The sequence below is a fragment of the Nicotiana sylvestris genome, chromosome 7, assembly GCF_000393655.2.
Source record: "Nicotiana sylvestris chromosome 7, ASM39365v2, whole genome shotgun sequence".
NCBI lineage: Eukaryota > Viridiplantae > Streptophyta > Magnoliopsida > Solanales > Solanaceae > Nicotiana > Nicotiana sylvestris.
The window spans coordinates 34485970-34507692 of NC_091063.1; the positions used below are offsets into that span (position 1 = coordinate 34485970).

Here is a 21723-nt window from a genome sequence, read left to right on the forward strand (position 1 = left end):
CTAATGAGAGACACTAGGTCTAATAAAGCCATTATCAAGCAACTCTTGCAACTGCTCCTTCAATTCTTTCAACTCTGGCGGGGCCATATGGTATGGCAGAATGGAAATAGGCTGAGTGCCCGGAGCCAAATCAATACAGAAGTCGATATATCTGTCAGGTGGCATCCCCGACAGGTTTGCATGAAATACCTCTAGAAACTCACGAACAACCGGTACTGAATCCATAGAAGGAACCTCTGCACTAGAATCGCAGATATAAGCCAAATAAGATAAACACCCATTCTCGACCATATGTCGAGCCTTCACATAAGAGATAACCCTATTGGTAGAATGGTTAGGAGTCCCTCTCCACTCTAATCGAGGCAACCCCGGCAAGGTTAAGATCACCATCTTGGCGTGACAATCCAATATAGCATGATAAGGTGATAACCAATCCATACCCAAAATGACATCAAAATCAACCATATCGAGAAGTAGGAGATCTACACAAGTCTTAAGACTCCCAATGGTAAAAACACACGAATGATAAACATGATCTACAATGATAGCATCTCCCACAGGTGTGGAAAAATACATAAGAGCACTCAAAAAATCATGAGGCACAACCAAATATGAAGCAAAATAGGATGACATGTAGGAATAAATAGAACCTGGATCAAATAGAACTGAGGCATCTCTACTGCAAACTGAAATCGTACCTGTGATAACCGCATCAGATGAATCAGCCTTAGGCATGACTGGAAAGGCATAGCATTAGGTCTGGGCACCACCACTCTGAACTACATCTCGAGGACGGGCGCTGGCTGGCTGGCCTCTACCTCTAGCAGCCTGATCTGCACCTCTAATGGCCTGAACTCCACCTCTAGCTTCCTGACCCCTACCCATAGATGGCTGAGCGAGCGGTGAAGCACCTGGTACCATAGCCATGACATGAGAACATGATATTGAGAATTGCTCGATGCTCGAGGGCAAAATCTAGCAATGTGCCTCGGATCACTATAAGTATAGCAAGACCCCGGCTGCTATGACTACTGACCCTAAAACTGACCTTATTAGCCTGATTAACCACTCTAAAAACTCTAGAGCGGAGGTGCACTGTAGGCTAGCTAGTCGAAATAATGCATATGAGGGCCACGACCACCCGAAGCACCGTGGGATGCTTGGAGTTCTGAATGAAATGGCCTGGAAGAATGGCCTCTACCAAAAGTACCCCTGCCTCCAAATGAGGAACCACTGTATCCACCAGAATGACAAGGTCTCTTGTCAGACCCTTGACCACTCCCTTGAGCTAGAACTATCTCGACTCGCCTGGCAATATTGGCAGCCGTCTGAAAAGAAATATTACTCCCAGTCTCCTTGGCCATCTTCAACCTTATAGGCTGAGCAAGTCCCCCAATAAACCTCCTCCTCCTCTCTCTCTCTCTCTCTCTGTAGGAAGTAGAAGAATAACATGACAAGCCAAATCCACAAATTGGGTCTCGTACTGAGTGACATACATAGAGCGCTGCTGAAGATGCTTGAACTACCTCCGATAGGCCTCCTCAATGTGAGAAGAAGGAACTTCTTGAGAGATAGCTGAGAGAACTGGTCCCAAGTAAGAGCAGGCGACCTAGCTGGCCTAGTTAACACATAATCCCTCAACTATTTTCTTGGCGGAACCAGACAACTGAAATGCAACGAAATCGACATGGGTCTCCCCTATGCCCATGTTCCGTAGCACCTTATGACAGGTGTCAAGATAGTCCTGGGGGTCCTCTGAAGATGCACCACTGAAGTGAACTGGAAAGAGAAGTAAACATATCCAACCTCCATAAAGCCTCAGAAGACATAGCTGATCCATCACCGGCCTATGCCACAACACCCGACTAAACTATCCCAACTGGCTGGGCAGCTGGGGTTTGAAACTGGGAGTCATCTGCTCTGAAGTGCGAGTAGCGGGAGTCTGTGCTCCTCCTCCAGCTTGAGAGACGGCTGGTGCCATAGGAAATGTGCCGGTGTACCACATTCTCCATGAGGCTCACTAAGAAGAACAAAGCATCCTGAAGTACTAGGGTGGCGATGAACCCTTCCAAGACCTGAGCTGGTCCTACTGGAACAGTCTGGGCTGGAACCTCCTCATCAAACTCCACTAGAGGCTCCGCTGCTGGTGCTGCTGCTCAAGCTTTAGGTTGAGCCCTGCCGCTGCCTCGACTTCTGGCATGGCCTCGGCCTCGATCTCTACCCCTCATAGAAGCTGACACTGGAGCCTATGGCTGCTGCTCAGCTAAAGATGCAGTACATGTTCTCGCCATCTGCAAGAGATTAAGAGTAGAAGATTTCAATTAGAAATTAGAGAACAAAATCGCGTGATAGAGAAGAATAAAAGTGATATTTGTTCCTAAATTTCATAGCCTCTGGAAGATAAGTATAGACGTCTCCGTACCGATCCTCTAGACTCTACTAAGCCTGCTCATGAATTGTGAGACCTAGGAAACCTAGTGTTCTGATACCAACTTGTCACGACCTAAAATTCCCACCTTCGGGACCATGATGATGCTTAACATTTCAATTTCTAGGAAAGCTGACGTTAGAAAATTCAGAAATCAAATTTAGCAAATTTTTAATAATAGACTTAATTAAGCTAGACAGAAGCTAAATACAGATTTTGGGATATTATAAAAACTTCAATAGTTACTACCACCCGGATCTGGAGTCACAATTCATGAGCCACTATGATTCACTACAAACAGAGTCTGAAAGGAAATACACTATTCTGAAGGAAAGAAATAGTAAAACATTAAGATTAGGGAGAGGCTCCAAGGTTTGCGGATGCCAGCAGATCAACCTTAGGTCTCCGATCAATTAATCCAGTGGCTAACCTCATGATCAGCTCAAACCAGTACCAAAATCTATACAAAAGTGCAGTGTAGTATTAGTACAACCAACCCCATGTAAATGGTAAGTGTCGAGCCTATCGTCGACGAAGTAGTGAAGAGGCTATGACAAGACACCTACATAATAAACATGTGCAATTTAACAGTATATGTACAAAATAATGGCAGGTAAAAGATAGACAGGAAATATCGGGAGGGGGACATGCTGAGGGGATTATAAGATAGAGAATCACACCAGTAATGAGAACTTGATCAACCAAATGGCAGAGATGTACCAGGCACGGATGAAAGGGCATCCCCCACCATCATACCCCGCCAACCCTGTCTTCATCCCACCGTTAGCTCAGTCTCAAAAACCTCCCACTATAGATTCATCCCCACAACATGCACCAAACTTCACCCCATACCACTACTGCCATGATACCACCTCTCAAACCATACAAGCTCCACTAACCAAAACAACCCCGTACCTTCCTCCACCAGATACCCCTATTTTTGTAGCACCTCCACTAGATACACTCTATCGATCTTCTAGTGAGCCATTATTCCAGACCCAAGATAATCAGTACTACCCCCCAGAGCCTACTTTCAAGGCCCCAGATCGTTACTCATACACTCCTCATTTCGATCTCCCTTTTGAGACTAAGAAACCACCTAAAAACCCGAAACAAGAAGAGATGTTTAGGAAGGTGAGAAGCCTAGAACAATCGCTCAGAAACATGCAAGGGTTGGGAGGTCAAGTAAGTGTAGCCTACAAAGATTTGTGTTTGTTCCCTGATGTACAACTACTTGTTGGGTTCAAAATGCCAAAATTTGATTTGTATGATAGGCACGGAGATCTCGTGGCCCACTTAAGGGGATTCTGTAGTAAAATGAGAAGAGCCGGTGGGAAAGATGAGCTGTTAATGACATACTTTACCCAAAGTCTGACTGACACGACATTGGAGTGGTACACTCGTCAGGATCACAGCAGATGGTATACTAGGGATGATTTGGCCCAAGCATTTGCTCATCATTTCCAATACAACATCAAGATTATTCCAGATCGTTTTTCTTTGACTAAGATTGAGAAGAAGCCTAGTGAAAGTTTCAGGGAATACGGATTCCGCTGGAGAGAACAGGCCACAAGGGTTAACCCTCTAATGGAGGAGAACAAAATGGTGGAATACTTTCTTCAGGCCTTGGAGCCTACTTACTTTGGTCATCTCATTTCGTCCATAGGTAAGTCCTTCAACGAGGTAGTAAAAATGGGAGGAATGGTAGAGGAAGGGCTCAAATCAAGTAAGATCATGAGCTATTCCACCATCAAAGCAACTACGCAGGCAATCCAGAATGGCACCATAGGCGTGCTTGGGAAAAAGAAGAAAGAGGATGTCGCTATGGTCATTTTAGTATCATGGCATGGACCAGAGGATTCCCCTACCCATTACACCCAACCTCCACCCTAGCTTCAAGCCTATACCCCAACTCCATATAGTCCACCCCAGCACTACTTCCCACCACCAGAGCCTCAATACTCGGTCAAGCCACCCCAATATAACGTCCATCATGCACAGTCATATGCTCAACCCCCTTCTCACCCGCAATGGCGTGCACCAGCTCCACGAAACCCCTACCCACCACCACAAACATACCGAAACCCCACTAGTCCAAATTTTCAAGCCAAGCCAGAATTCAGGAATGAAAGATTGCAACAGAAGAAAACCTTCACCCCGCTTGGGGAATCTTATACCAGCTTATTTCAAAGATTGAAGTAGTTGGATGTTCGGAGGACAATTGAGTCAAAACTATGGAACCCCCCTCCAAAGAACCTAGATTATTCTCTCAAGTATGCATATTGTTCTGATACTCCGGGGCACGACATAGAAAAATATTGGCATCTGAAGAACGCCATTCAAGAGCTCATTGATACGAACCAGATCGTAGTCTAGAGCCCAGAAGCACCCAATATCAACCAGAACCCATTGCCGGCCCATGCTAAAATGCACATGATTGAGATAGTGCACAAAGATGGGAAGCCCAAGAAGCCTTCACAATCTGTCATGATGATCCGGTCTAGTGAAAGTAAGTCAGTCAAGGACCGGTTGTCACAAAAGCAACCTCTCTGATAGTTGAAGAATCGACGGACAAGTTGAGTATGCCAAATGATAAGCCAATTGTGGTAGTTGAAAAGAGGTCCTTATGTGATGTTATAACAAAACAAGAAAAACCAAAGGTAATCGTGTTGGGGGTCGCAAGTAAACCAGTCATAATTGTGAAGGGTGCTCACACAGACCCCATCATTATCAAACCTGTGACTCAGCTACAGATGGCTGACACCAAGACTGTTCCATGGAGCTATGAGCGAGTGATAATGACCTATAAGGGGAAGGAAGTTAAAGAAGAAGTTAATGAGGCCTAGGGATTAACTCATTCGGGGAGATGCTTTGCCCCAGAAGAGTTAAGGAAAGCTAAAATACACAGAGACAATATAGTTCTAGTGAAAAAGCCGATCACTGAAGAAGAAGCGGAGGAGTTTTTGAGAAAAATAAAGGTACAAGATTACTCCATCATAGAATAGTTGAGAAAGACTCCTGCTTAGATTTCCTTGTTATCATTGTTGATCTATTCAGATGAGCATCGCCGGGCCCTGATGAAGATTCTGAACGAAGCTCATGTACCCGACAAAATCACTGTGAACCATCTGGAGAAGATTGCTAATAAGATATTTGAGTCTAACCGAATCACATTCTCTGATGATGATTTGCCTCTAGAGGGTACAAAACACAATCGAGCCCTCTATCTCACAGTGAAATGCGAAGATTCTGTTGTCACAAGGGTGTTAGTTGACAATGGTTCCAGTGCAAACATTTGCCCTATGTCAACTCTGAACAAGTTAAAAGTTGATGATAAGAGGATTCACAAAAACATCATATGCGTCTGAGGTTTTTATGGAGAAGGAAAAGACTCTATTGGCGACATCGTGCTCGAGTTGACAATAGGACCAGTGGAATTTACTATGGAGTTCCAGGTGTTGGATGTGGCTGTTTCTCACAATTTGCTGTTGGGTAGGCCTTGGATACATGTTGCCAAGGCGGTTCCGTCTTCTTTACACCAAATGGTGAAGTTCGAATGGGATAGACAAGAAATTGTCGTGCATGAGGATGAGAATTTATGTGCTTTCAATGATACCTCCATCCCGTTTATTGAAGCTGAAGAGCATAAGGGGTCGTGGGTCTATCAAGTGTCTGAGACGGATCAGTTGAAAGGTTCCAGAAGGGGAATACATCTTGGGCCCAAAGTTAGCATCTGTAATCATCATGGTAGCGACCGAGATGTTGAAAAATTGTTTTATGTTAGGCAAAGGTCTGGGTGCATCTCTACAAGGCATTGTGTAGCCAGTGTCCTTGTGTAAAAATCTGGGTAAATTTGGTCTGGGGTTCAAGCCTACTGGGGATGATGTGAAGAAGGCTTGAAAGCTGAAAAAAGAAGGCATGGTCGCTCCCTAAGCCAGTCCCACGTCTCTCTAGGTCTTTCATCAAGGCAAGGATGGTAAAACGTCCAGTGACAACAGTGCCAAAGCCGGTGGTTGATTTTGATGAGGAATTGGTTAAAAGTTTCCAGAGTCTGCTTGATGAGGTGAACACGGTAGAAACTGGGGAAGGTTCCAGCAAAGTGGATGTCCAATTTGTTGGGCCAAAAGTGAAGATTAACAATTGGGATGCCACTCCTCTCCCTACCCGGAAGAAGTTTTGGAGTTTGCTTTATTTTCCTTTTAGTTTATCTAGATTATTCCAGGGTTGTAATTCAGATTTTATTTTCCATCTATCTTGATGTACAAACCCTTCTATCCTTTATTTTAATGAAATGAAATTTCCCTTTTCTATTACTCCTAATAGTGTCATTTTCTTTTCTTTCCTTGTACAGTTCTTTTCATGCTGGTTTCAATGACAGGACATGCATGAGGAATCTTCAGCCCAGTCTTAAAATCCAATCTAACTCTGAAATAAGAATCCATGAAATATAGTATGATGACGAAATAGAATATGATGAAGAGGAAGTATTTGAGGAAATTAGTAAAGAGCTAAGTCACTTTGAAGAGAAACCCAAGCCTAATTTGAATGAAACGGAAGCAATCAATTTAGGAGGTCCATAAACATCAGGGAAACCAAGATAAGTGCACACCTAGAACCGCAAATCAGGGAGAAAATAGTCAAAGCACTGTTTGAATATAAAGATTTTTTGCATGGTCATACGACAACATGCCGGGTCTAAGCACCGATTTGGTGGTTCACAAATTACCCACTCACCCGGCATTCCCTCCCATCAAGCAGAAGTTGAGAAAGTTCAAAACTGATATGAGTGTGAAGATCAAGGAGGAGATCACAAAGCAGTTGAACACAAAGGTCATTCGAGTCACGCTATACCCTACTTGGTTAGCTAATGTTGTGCCAGTGCCAAAGAAGGATGGCAAGACCAGGGTGTGCGTTGATTACCGTAATCTCAACAAAGCAAGTCTAAAGGATAATTTTCTGTTGTCAAATATCCACATTCTGATTGACAACTATGCTAAGCATGAGATTGGTTCTTTTGTGATTGCTATGCGGGATACCACCAGATTTTGATGGACAAAAAAGATGCAGAAAAGATAGTGTTTATCACACCATGAGGAACTTATTACTACCGGGTAATGCCATTTGGTTTGAAAAACGTAGGGGCAACTTACATGAGGGCAATGACTACTATTTTCCATGACATGATACACAAGGAGATTGAGGTTTATATGGATGATGTGATCGTAAAGTCAAAGAAATAGGCCGACCATGTCGAAGATTTGAGAAAGTTTTTCCAAAGGCTCTGTAGGTACAATCTTAAGCTTAACCCTGCCAAGTGCGCATTTGGTGTTCCATCCAGAAAACTGTTGGGATTCATAGTCAGTCATTGAGGCATTGAGTTGGACCTATCAAAAATCAAAGCTATCCAAGAATTACCACCTCCAAGGAACAAGACTGAGGTGATGAGTTTGCTCGGGCGTTTAAACTACATCACCAGGTTTATTGCTCAACTCACGATAACTTGTGAGCCCATCTTTAAGTTGTTGAAGAAGGATGCTGCGGTCAAATGGACTGATGAGTGCCAGGAGGCATTTGATAAGATCAAGGGGTACTTGTCAAATCCACCGGTGTTGGTCCCGCCAAAACCCAAGAGGCCTTTAATTCTTTATTTGACAGTCTTGGACAATTCGTTTGGCTGTGTATTGGGTCAACATGACATCACTGGTAGGAAGGAGAGCAAGAAATCTATTATCTCAGTAAGAAGTTCACATCCTATGAGGTTAAGTACACTCTCCTTGAAAGGACATGTTGCGCCCTGACTTGGGTGGCACAGAAGTTGAAGCATTATCTGTTGTCTTACACTACTTACCTCATTTCTCGCCTGGGTAAAGTATATCTTTCAGAAGCCTATGCCCACAAGAAGACTTGCGAAGTGACAGATTTTGCTCACAGAGTTTGACATTATCTATGTGACTCGGAGCGCGATGAAAGCCCAAGCATTGGCTGATCATTTGGCCGAGAACCCGGTCGACAAAGAGTATAAACCATTGAGAACTTATTTTTCCGATGAAGAGGTGATGCATATTGACGAGGTGGAGTAGGTTGGAAACTTTTCTTTGATGGAGCCTCTAACATGAAATGTGTTGGGATGAGGGACATGCTTATTTCTGAAATAGGGCATCACTACCCTGTTATGGCTCAACTTCATTTCTATTGTCCAACAACATGGCTGATTACGAGGCATGCATTTTAGGATTGAGGTTAGCTATAGCCATGGGAGTCCAGGAAGTCTTAGTCTTGGGAGACTCGGGCCTTTTGGTGCACTAGATTCAAGGAGAATGGGAGTCACGGGATTGAAAGCTCATACAGTATCGACAATGTTTGCATAATCTTTGTCAATGGTTTCGATCAATAGAATTCAGGCATATTCCAAGGATCCATAATGAGGTTGCCGATGCTTTGGCTACCTTGGAGTCAATGTTGCACCATCCGGACAAAGCTTATGTCGACCCTCAGCATATTCAAGTTCGTGATCAACATGCCTAATGTAATGTGGTCGAGGAAGAACTTGATGGTGAGCCTTCGTTCCATGATATCAAGGAATATATCAGGATGGGGGTATATCTGGTACAAGCCACAGGTGATCAAAAGAGAACAATTCGGCATTTGGCTAGTGGATTTTTCTTGAGTGGGGGAGTTTTGTACAAAAGAACTCCAGATCTTGGGCTACTGAGGTGCATAGATGCTAAATAAGCCACGACTATCATGATAGAAGTGCATTCCGGGATTTGCGGGCCACATATGAGTGGTTATGTTCTAGTAAAGAAAATTCTTCAAGCAGGGTATTATTGGCTCACCATGGAACGAGATTGCATTAGCTTTATGCGCAAGTGTCATAAATGCCAAGTACACGAAGACTTGATTCATTCTCCGCCATCTGAGTTGCATACAATGTCCGCACAGTGGCCCTTTGTTGCTTGAGGCATGTATGTCATTGGACCAATTGAGTTTGCGGCATCAAACGGGCACAGGTTCATTCTGGTGGCCATCGATTATTTCACTAAGTGGGTTGAAGCTAAGACTTTCAAATCTGTAACCAAGAAGATGGTGGTTGATTTTGTTCATTCAAATATCATTTGTCGGTTTAGAATCCCAAAGGTGATCATCACAGATAATCGTGCTAATCTTAACAGTCATCTGATGAAAGAAGTATGTCAACAGTTTAAAATTATGCATTGGAATTCCACTCCGTATCGCCCATGGCGAATGGAGCTGTCGAGGCAGCCAATAAGAACATGAAGAAGATACTTCAGAAAATGGTGCAAGGTTCCAGGTAATGGCATGAGAAGTTGCCTTTTGCTCTGCTAGGTTATCGCACTACTATTCACACTTCAGTAGGCGCAACTCCTTATTTGTTGGTATATGGTACTGAAGCAGTGATACCCGCGAAAGTTGAAATTCCATCTCTTCGGATTGTTGCTGAAGCTGAAATTGATGATGATGAGTGGGTCAAAACCCGTTTGGATCAATTGAGTCTGATTGACGAGAAAAGACTGGCAGCAGTGTGTTATGGCCAGTTGTATCAAAAGAGAATGGCAAGAGCATACAACAAGAAGGTGCGTCCCCAGAAATTTGAAGTGCGCCAGCAAGTATTGAAACACATCCTCCCACATCAGGCTGAAGCAAAAGACAAGTTTGCCCCAAATTGGCAAGGGCCGTTCATCGTAACGAGAGTGTTGTCCAATGGTGCTTTATATTTAACAGATATAGAAGGTAAATATGTAGATATGGCTATCAATTCTGATGCAGTCAAAAGATATTATGTATGATTTATTTGGTTTAAACTGTGTTTGTTTGTACTTGGCATGTTTTTGAAGATTGGAATGAAGAAGGTATTTTATTCTGCTATCTAAAAACTTTACCCTTTATTACCCCTTTGAGCTTTATTTATTTTCTTTCATACCCCGCTTTTGGGATCAGTAGTTGTCGCGCCCCCTTTTTCTCGCGAAATCAGGTTTATGACATTTGGGAGGACAACTCGTTCCCTTTCGAGAATTGGGTTTGAATTGAAGAGTCGCGACTTAATGATTTAAGTGCATTAGGACACTAAGAAAGGTTTGATTTGAACAACCAGATATTGGGTAAGGGCTTGAAATTATCCCAAGGGGAAGGTATTAGGCACCCCTCAAGATCCACTAGTGTGGTTCCCGGCCAAACCATTATTGTGACTTTAGGTAGAAATAACACATAGGCAAATAAGAACTTCAAACAAGAGGGGATTTTCACGTAATGGTTACAAAATAGGTGAAGTTAAAAGAACTAAAAGAAAAGTTGATTTTTTTAAGAAAATAGTTCGAAATTTGAGAATAAACAACAAAACAAATAAATAAAGGAAAAGGGGCCCTAGGTTTGTAAATAATATGGATCACCCCATACAACATCTGGTAATCACTCCTCAACGAGGGGCTACACGAGATATTATTGCGTGGTCATCATATCCATATCTACCCTTTCCCACCCCATTGAGGTATTAAAGCGTGGAATGGTCATTTACTTATTGCATGTTATTACCCGCCCCAATCCTATCAGTCCCGGAGGTATTGGGGACTACTAATCCTAAAAGGGAGGGATATTGGGCTTACTTGTGGTTTAAAAAGGTAAAAATACTTAGGCGACATACAAAACATATATGGCAAGTATGGGGAAGCATATAAACAAATGAAAAGGGTCAAACAGACCTCCTTTAAGCAGAGAAAAGCAAGTAGTTAGCATGACTTACACATACTATTTAGGGTCTGATTAAACTTAAAGGATCGAGGCAGACTGATTTATTACATAGTTCAGATAAGAAGCCCGAATCAGGCCTGCCTGATGGTTGTAGCATATAAAATTTGATTCAGTTGATAAACTTTCACCCTATGGCTTGCCTAAGTCATAGAAGAAGACCTTATAGGCATGATATCTACTGATTCCACAAACAATGAAGTAAACATGAATACATACTGATTTAAGAAAAATTGTCTGTTATTAAAGAAAGGCGAGTTTTAACAAAAGAGCATGCGTCATTGTTACTGGTTTTAGACTTATAAGCGAGTGAAGCGGTTTAGATTCGATTAAAGCTACTATAGGCATGCTTTCTATGTGTTGTCGATTTTCGACACTTTTATAAACATAGTAAAAAATGCAGAAATCATATAGGCATGATATCTAGATGCTGAATTTCGTTTAAAGCCTATGAACATGATATCTAGTTGCGGTTGATTATTTAAGACCTATAAACATATTTGCCTAATGAGGAATGCATATGCAAGATTCAGAAAGAACCTATAGGCAGGATATCTATATGATATGCAGAAAATTCAGAAATTCTATAGGCAGGATATCTATATGATATGCAGAAATTGAGAAATAACATATAGGCATGGTATCTATATGGGAATGCAAGATTCCTATAGTCATGGTATCTAGACATTAGAATGCATAAATTCTTAGAGACATGGTATCTATTTGAGAATGCAAGATTCCTATAGACATGGTGTTTATATGAGAATGCAGGAATTCATAAACTCATATAGGCAGGTTATCTACCCCTTTTGCATACATAGTTACCCCTCCCTTTTCACTAGCCATCCCTAAGAGTTTTATTACAAAGTTATTATAGCCGAGAAAGAGTAAAGTAAAGAAAAAATACAATCAGAAAAAGTATAACCAAGGAGAACCTGATTCAGACTTCCTGTCTGAAGTATGAAGTAAACTAACTCCAAGAGATCTTATTTCAAAGCCTTTCTCCCATTTAGATGTGTTAGGGTTCCCTAAGAGCCTCATATGGACTCCAGGCAGTGCTCACACCCAAATGCATTATAGATGAAGACATAGTGCAGTGTGGAAGGGCCAGCCCTCATGTGTCCAAATTCAGAGGGAACTCAAGGTCCCAAGGCAAGGCTCACAAGAGGGGGGCAAAACTTAGAGATTACGAGAGGGTGCATGTGCAGAATTCTAAAAAGGGGAAAGGGGAAGGGAAACAATTTACATTAATACACATAGGGGTATAGGGAATGGGGAGGTGGTAAGGAGGCAAGGACATGCTAGTGGGCATACCCAGCAATGGGAAATGCTGGCACACCCATAAGCCTGTTAGAACACATTATTTAGAGGTTAGGAACATCTAAGGCATCAAGTTCAATCCATAGACAATAACTTGCATATTGCCATATTTTAAACTGAAACTCAAAGCACATAAAGGGAAATAGGGAGCGATGATTCATAGCAGAAACAGGCAGTAAGACATAAGCATACTAATTTAAATGTTGAACTCTACAGAAAGCAGTAAAGTAGACATGGATACAAAGACTATAAATAAACACATTGTTGTGGTACTGAAGCTTAAATCAGGATATACCAGTTTCAAAAGAAACAAACAAAGAAAAGTAGTAGGTCTTGTAAACAAGCCACAATGCAGACAAGAAGAGAAAGTTATTATGAGAGAGTATGAGTTCAGAAGGATTCTGATGTCCTCTTTGTGAAAAAGGTCGTGCTTTTATAGTGTGAAAATCATGAAGAAATAAGGTAATAAAATAGTCAAGGAACTGATTGTCAATCAATTACACAAGACTTCCCTTAATTAAGGGATTTAGATTCAAACGGGTAAAAACAATTTAAGGAAAGAAAGATCAATAAGAACTTTGTGCACAACATGCAATTAAGGGTAAATACATAAAGATTATTTAAGGATAGAATTTCTGAAATATGCGGTTTCACAAACAAGGCAAGAAAATCAATTAACAGCCAATAAATCAAAGGTCAGGGTTCTTGTATGAATAAACAGAGTCAAAAAGATGGGAAAGGTTTTTTAACTTAAGGGAAATCAGCAAACAATGGAAAGGGAATCAATCAGACCTATTTAGAAGGAATTTGAATCAATCACAAGTTGAAAACCTTTTTATAGGAAGATTCATCACATATAATAAGCACACAAACACGTTGAGTTTAAAGAAAATGTTGTGCCATCGCAAAAATCAATAGAAAAATCCAGTGAAGAAAGAGTTTTAGAAGAGTTTAGCCTAAGGTCAGAATCATATGCAAACACGGATGTCCAAACTCTATTCAGAGACTCAAAGTTGGTCTGAAAGAGTTAGGGGTTCTAAAATAAAAACCCTAGTTCAATTAAATCACATAATCAAACTTGGCAGAACCCCCGAATTCTAGGGTTTCCACCTTAAATCAAGTACATAGATGAGAAGGCAAATAATTGAAACAGGCTCAGAGGTTTCAGTTTTATGAAACCTCTTGCATGTTTCTTTCAACAGTAGAAACTCATGAGAAAACAATGACAGCAAGTAACACACAGAACATAGTAGCAGAATTCAAAGAAAAATAGAGTAGAAGAAGCTAATACAAAACATAATAGAGAAGACTGATAAAAACAGTAGAAGAAGCATGCTAAGAAATTTTAGAAGAAACTTTAAACATAGCTCAGTAAAAGGAACTTAACAAGGAAACTTAAGAACTTAGTAAGAAAATATAGTAGGAGAAACATATAAGAACACAGTAGAGAAAGCATACAGTAGAAAAGCATACGAGAACATTGTATAGGAAAATATAGCAGAAGAAGCACGTAAGAACATGGTAGAAGAAAATACAAGAACCAAGTAGAAGCAAATACACATAAAAGGAAAAAGAAAGTTAGAAAACACTTAAATACTTTCAGAAAACCCTAGATTGGAAAAGAAAGATTTTGAAAGTAGTTTTTTGAAAGAAAAGCCAGGAAAACATTTAAGACCTTAAGGAAAGCAAGGATCTGGAACAGATCTAAGGGAATCGAAAAAACCTCGAAGGGTTAGGGTTTCAAAAGAACCATAGAAATGAGAAAGGCTTTGAAAAGTCATCGATCTGAGTCGGAGAGGTTAGGATCAGGCTCAAACAACCATGGTATGCCGGAGCAAGGCCGGATATGGCCGTGGAACCTCGAATCGACAAAGGTCTGGGTACAAACCTTCAAGTTCAGGCCTTGAATCTTCATAGATCAGGTGTGTAAGAGCAAAAGGAGGTAGGTATAAGACTCCCACGGCCCTGGAAGCCAAGGATTCCGGTGGCTTTCAGGGTGGAAGCGGTAAGAGGCGGCTAGGGTTCTGAGAAGACTCGAGAGAGTTTGAGAGAGTGGAGTGTTTCAGAGGCGGCGGGTAGGTGAAAATGACTTAGGGTTAGTGGGGTTGGTGAATTAAAAAAGGAAAGGTCGAAATGTGGCTGTTGATCATTTTGATCAACAGCCTGGATTAAAAGGGGAGCCGGGTGGGTCATTCAAATGGGTTGTGGGTCGGGTAATTTTAGGAATTGAGTTGGGGTTCAATTGGGGTAGAATTTAAGCTAAATTTGAAATAAGTAGCGCTAGTATTTAAATAGCCACTTTTCCTTATTTATTTTATAAAAAATAGTAAAATGATTTCTGGAAACAAATTAAAGGTACTAAATCAATTAATAATATATATATTAAATTAAAAATACTGGAATCAATTTTGTAATTATAAACGTAATTAAATCTTAAAATAGGCTAATATTGCAATTATACGCAATTTGGCTTTAAAATTACTAAATAAATTTGTGAAAATGTGCAAAAATCATACTAGCTATATTTTAGTATAAATATGAGAATCCAATAAATGAATTACAAAAATGATAATTTTGGAGATAATTATTGGGTTTTTCTTGATAAAATAGGGCAGTAAATTGATTAAAAAATCTTTTAAAAAAATGGTATACTTATATATGCATATAAATGCTATTTGAAAGGCATTTTACATATAAAAAATACAGAAAAAAATTGGGTATCAACAACTGCCCCTCTTTACCCGGAAAGGATGAAAGAGTTGTCGGGTAAAGATATGATGGCCAGTTTGACTGAACGGAATGGTTTGAAGAATTTGACCGAGCTCTGGCTCTTGAGCTGCCTACATATCCCTAGTCTTCAGGAATCAGGCCATATGCAGTTCAGGATCTGTCGGCGGAATATGCCGATGGATATTTTTCAAGATGGACGCGATATTTGAGTTGGGATGGATGGTTAAAGTCTAACAGGGATGCAGGAATTGGAGCGGGATTGCTCCTACTGAGATGGCCGTTGCTCGCCGGTTTACCTGCAAATAAGCAATACAAGTGTATATTGTGCGGAAATTTAAACGTAATGCAAGTTCCCGTCGGACCATGAATGTTGTCTTTGGACGGTTAGGATGACATCCTCAGACAATGATGTCCTGGGCCATGAAGCGTATGATAAGGGATTTGCAGGCCATGAAATGATGCTCTCGTGCTATGAGAATGATGCCTCCGAACTATGATGCCTTTGAATAATGATATGCAAAAGATAAAAGGGGTCCTCAGGCCATGGCATGGCGTTCTCGGGCTATGAAAATGGTGCCTCCGAACAATAATGCCTTTGGATAGATTGGCAATCTTTCAGCCCATGAGATGCAGAAGGTGGCGATCTTTCAGCCAATGCAAGATGTAAATGAAGTGGCGATCTTTCAACCGATGCAAGATGTAAATAAAGTGGCGATATTTCAGCCATGCAAGATGTAAATAAAGTGGCGATCTTTCAGCCGATGCAAGATGTAAATAAAGTGGCGATATTTCGGCCATGCAAGATGTAAATGAAGTGGCGATCTTTCAGCCGATGCAAGATGTAAATGAAGTGGCGATATTTCAGCCATGCAAGATGTAAATGAAGTGGCGATATTTCAGCCATGCAAGATGTAGATGAAGTGGTGATCTTTCAGCCATGCAGAATGTAAATAAAGTGGCGATATTTCAGCCATGCAAGATGGAAGTAGAGCTTAACCTCAGAAGGCAGAATGGTAGCCTTATGCAATGCAGAGAATGCGGATGGAGGTAGAGCTTAACCTCGGAAGGCAGAATGGTAGCTTTATGCAATGTAGAGAATGCAGATGAAGACAGAGCTTAGTCTCGGAAGGCAAAATGGTAGCCTTATGCAATGCAGGGAATGCAGATGGAGACAAATCTTAGTCTCGGAAGGTAGAATGGTAGCCTTATGCATTGCAGGGAATGCAGATGGAGACAGAGCTTAGTCTCGGAAGGCAGAATGGCAGGCTTATTCAATGCAGAGAATGCAGATGGAGACAGAGCTTAGTCTCGGAAGGCAGAATGGTAGCCTTATGCAATGCAGGAAATGCAGATGGAGGTAGAGCTTAACCTCGGAAGGCAGAATGGTAGCCTTATGCAATGCAGGAAATGCGGGTGGAGGTAGAGCTTAACCTCGGAAGGCAGAATGGTAGCCTTATGCAGGAAGTAAAAATGGCAAATGGCAATAGAGGTTTCTTAGCTGATAGCGGATTGCAGTATCGTGATTGCTGGCGATATTGTGTCTACTGGGGACACTGTTGTGTGCGGATAGCAATTGCGAGCAAGTGCAACGGTTCAGAGAGTTGTATTCCTGAACTTTGTGAGTGAGCGTATAGTATATTTGATGATTTTGCAACTCAAGTGCCTGCATCCTAAAAAAATCATGAGTTTGTAAAGGGGGAAAGGTTAGTTCGTATCCCCGCTGGCTTTGCTTGACCTGCTCGGCTTTGATCCGGCGATACTGTATATATCACTAGGGTAGCGTTGCTAAACAAGGAAATTTTAGTAATAAACATGCATGATTTAGTAACTTATCAATTCATGATTTAGATGAACCGACGACTGCGACGTGGTTCAAGACATTGCAACTTCTCTTGCTCCGAAATTTTGAGGGTCCTTCTCAAAATTCTGCCCTAGTTTACTGGGCTACTGCTTTTGATAGCTGTTAATGATAAATGGCTGAATCGACATCAGAATTTTAAGGGTCCTCCTCAATATTCTTCCCCAGTTTCCAATAGCGGGGGAATTGAAAATTTTATTGAATTGTGACCGAACCCATAGGGCTGCCTACGTATCCCCTCTTAAACGGGAATTAGGTCAGGCGTAGTTCAAATTACATCATAAAAGAAAGCATAAAGGTTACACATAGTATCGTTTGACTTCGTCTGAATTGATCGTCTTTGGCCAAACTTCCCCGTCCATTTCTGCAAGTATGAGGGCTCCTCCTGTTAGAACCTGATGAACCATGTACGGACCTTGCCAGTTGGGAGAGAATTCCCTTTGGCTTCATCTTGATGTGGGAAAATCTTCTTTAATACCAGCTGCCCTGGTGTGAATTGTCTTTGCTTGACTCTTTTGTTGAATGCTTTGGACATTCTGTTATGATAAAGCTGACCATGGCAAACTACATTCATTCTCTTTCCGTCTATAAGAGCTAGCTATTCGCAATGACTCTTCACCCATTCTGCATCATCGAGCTCAGCTTCCTGTATGATCCTTAGGGAGGGAATTTCTACTTCGGCAGGAATGACTGCTTCCGTACCATAAACCAACATGTAGGGGGTTTCCCCAGTTGATGTGCGGACTGTGGTACAGTATCCTAATAAAGCAAATGATAGCTTCTTGTGCCACTGCTTATGCTTCTCTATCATTTTCCTTAGTATCTTCTTGATATTCTTGTTGGCGGCCTCTACGACTCCGTTCATCTGAGGTCTGTAGGTTGTAGAATTCTTGGGTTTGATCTTGAAGGTTTCACACATGGATTTCATAAAATCACTGTTGAGGTTGGAGCCATTATCAGTAATGATTGACTCTGGAATTTCGAACCGACACACGATACGGTCGCGGACGAAATTCGCCACGACTTTCTTAGTCACTGCCCTGTAAGATGCTGCTTCAACCCATTTGGTGAAATAATCAATTGCTACTAGGATAAACCTGTGCTCGTTGGAGGCGGCATGCTCGATTGGTCCAATAACATCCATTCCCCAAGTAGTGAACGACCACGGTGAGCTTGTCGCAGTAAGCATATTTGGGGGTACCTTGATCATGTCTGCATGTATCTGGAAGCGATGACATTTTTGGACATACTGGATGCAGTCTGTCTTCATAGTCATCCAAAAGTAACCAGCCCGGAGTATCTTCTTGGCTAAGACAAAACCGTTCATATGTGGACTGCAGGTCTCAGCATGGATTTATTCTAGTAGTTTAGATGCTTCTTTTGCGTCAACACATCTTAGCAATCCTAAATCAGGAGTTTTCCTATACAGGATTCCTCCACTGTGAAAGAAATTGTTGGACTACCTATAAAGTGTATGTTTCTGAGTAGGATTTGCAAGTTCTGGGTATTCTCCTTTCGTCAAATATTCCTTGATATCATGAAACCAAGGCTTTTCGTCTACTTCTTCCTCAACATGAGCACAATAAACTGGCTGATCATGGATCTTTATCGGAATAAGATCAATAAAGTTCTAATCTGGATGCTGTATCATGGATGATAGGGTAGCCAATGCATCGGCAGACTCATTCTAGACTCTGGAAACATGCTGGAACTCTATCTTTGTGAACCTTTTTCTCAACTCATGTACGTGATGCAGATAAGGGAGTATTTTGGAATTCTTAGTTGCCCATTCTTCTCGGACCTGATGTATAAGCAAGTCCGAATCTCCAATTACTAGCAACTCTTGAATGTTCATGTCAAAGGCCATCTTGAGCCCTAAGATGTAGGCTTCATACACGGACATATTGTTGGTGCCGGGGAACCTGAGTTTGGTAGACACTGGATAATGCTGATCGGTTTCTGATACTAGGACCGCTCCTATGCCAAATCCTTTGAAATTTGCTGCTCTGTCAAAAAACATTCTCCAACTGTCATAGGATTCTACAATATCTTCTCCTATGAATGATACCTCTTCATCAGGAAAATATGTTTTCAGGGGTTTGTATTCTCCGTCCACGGGATTTTCAGCAAGGTGATCTGCTAGTGCCTGTCCTTGAATTCTTTCTGAATCACATAGACAATGTAAAATTTACTCAACAGGATGTGCCACTTGGCCAGCTTGCCAGTGGGCATGGGCTTCTGAAAGATGTACTTCAAGGGATCCATCCTTGATATGAGATATGTAGTATAGGCACAAAAGTAGTGCCTCAACTTCTAAGCTACCCAAGTCAAAGCACAACATGTGCGCTCTAACAGAGAATACCGAGTCTCGTACGAGGTGAGCTTCTTACTGATGTAATAGATGGCCTACTCCTTCCTCCCTGTTTCATCATGTTGACCCAGAACGCAACCGAACGCTCCATCCAATACTGCAACGTAGAGTAATAGAGGTTTACCCAGCTCGGGCGGGCCCAAAACTGGTGATGTTGACAGGTACTTCTTGATTCTGTCGAAGGCCTTTTGGCAGTCATCAGTCCATTTGGTAGTTGCGTCCTTTTTCAACATCTTAAAGATTGGCTCACAGATGATAGTAGATTGTGCTATGAACTGGCTGATGTAGTTGAGTCTCCCCAAGAAGCTCATTACGTCCTTCTTGTTCTTTGGCGGTGGTATTTCTTGAATAGCTTTGACCTTTGATGGATCCAGTTCTATCCCTCGGCGACTCACAATGAACCCAAGTAGTTTTCCGGTAGGAACCCCAAATGCACATTTCACGGGATTCAGTTTTAGGTTGTACCTTCTCAGTCTGTTGAAGAACTTCCTCAAATCTTCCATGTGATCACTGGCTTTCTTGGACTTTATGACGACATCATCTACATACACCTCAATCTCCTTGTGTATCATATCATGGAAAATAGTAGTCATGGCCCTCACGTAGGTGGCCTCTGCATTCTTTAACCCGAATGTCATCATCTTGTAGCAGTACATCCCCCACGGCATAATGAAAGCCATTTTATCAGCATCTTCTTTGTCCATCCAGATCTGATGATATCCGGTGAAACAATCTACAAATGATTGCAACTCATGCTTGGCGCAATTGTCGATTATGATATGTATGTTCGGCAAGGGGAAGTCATCCTTTTGACTGGCCCGATTGAGATCCCGGTAGTCCACACAGACTCTGACCTTCCCATTCTTCTTCGGCACCGACACAATATTGGCTAACCATGTCGAATATTCTACTACCATGAGAACCTTAGCTTTGACTTGCTTAGTGACTTCTTCTTTGATCTTCAGACTCATATCGGGCTTGAACTTTCTGAGCTTCTGCTTTACCGGTGGACATGTCGGATCATTTGGCAGTTTGTGGGCCACAATAGATGTGTTCAGACCAGTGATGTCATCATATGACCAGGCGAATATGTCCTCGTATTCTCTTAGAAATTCTATGTACTCTTCCTTTTCTGATGGTGATAAGTGAACGTTGATTCGTGTTTCTTTGACATTTTCTGCATCTCCCAAGTTAACAATCTCAGTCTTGTCCAGGTTGGACTTTGGCATGTTCTCAAAGTTCTCGACTTCTTTAACAATCTCTTTTGGTATATCATCTTCCTCTGAATCTATGTCCGTTTGTTGCGTTGTCTCGTTGCATGTCACATCCATTGGTTCATCAAGATAGCTAATAGTAATGCTGTATATATAAAGTAATGAGAGAAAATAATAAGAGTAAGATTTGTAAGGAAACCGAAATGCTTTGATAAATTTCATAACTGTTTTGAACATTGGAAGATCTTATTGCGAAAATTCAAAATGCGAAAGGAAAATCAACTAGTAAAAATAAAAGATAGTTCATGATGCTTTGTTCAACCTTGCTACCCCGAGGCTTTTCGGGCTCTGGTGGTTCTGATGGTCCAATTGTTGAGGCATGATACTCGACTTAGGGCCTGTATGGAAGGGCCTTCCTCCCCCTCCTCCTCGAAGATGATACAACAATCCATGTCATCATCTTCTAGGAATAAATTCCTCACTGCTGCCAGTGCTTCCTCTTCTTCCGACCCATAGATAACATCGGCTGGCTGGAAAGTCTGCTCCAAATGTGGTATTGGCTGCTCCAGCGGGTAGTATGGACCGCGCCATGGTGGCTTTCCAGTTGTTGAATTCCTCCCAAGTATACTCGTATCCCAGACCAAAAGTGGTGCCATGTTTCTTCAGTTTGATAGGCTTGGCGATTCCTTGTAGGGTTTTTCCAAGTCCCTAGCCAGGTTCATATCCGCTCCAGTTCAATATGCTTTCAATTTTTTTGTCCTACCATTTGTCTTTGTCAATGGCGTTGACTCACTCGATGTGGTGATAGGTTTCCCCACCTATCTTTCTTCTTCCTCCGATCGTTGGGATGGTTTGGCAACTGTATATGGGATTGCTATCGTCGTCATGAATGATCAACTATTGGTGATTCCACTCAAACTTCACGACCTGATGTAGTGTCGATGCTACAGCCCCAATGGCATGAATCCACGGCTGTCCCAACAACAAGTTGTAAGATGCCAACACATCTATTACTTGGAAATCGACATCGAACCAAGTA

At 41.7% G+C, this 21723-nt stretch overlaps 1 protein-coding gene across 1 annotated transcript; it reads right to left on the minus strand.

Annotated features, from left to right (window-relative positions):
• On the minus strand, positions 1-1364 carry LOC138872978 (uncharacterized). The gene is made up of 3 exons (XM_070151400.1): positions 1211-1364; positions 819-911; positions 1-698 (listed from the first exon to the last, which is right to left on the minus strand). The coding sequence occupies exons 1-3, from the start codon at positions 1362-1364 to the stop codon at positions 1-3; spliced, it is 945 nt and encodes a 314-aa protein (XP_070007501.1).
• Positions 1365-21723: the final 20359 nt, after the last annotated feature.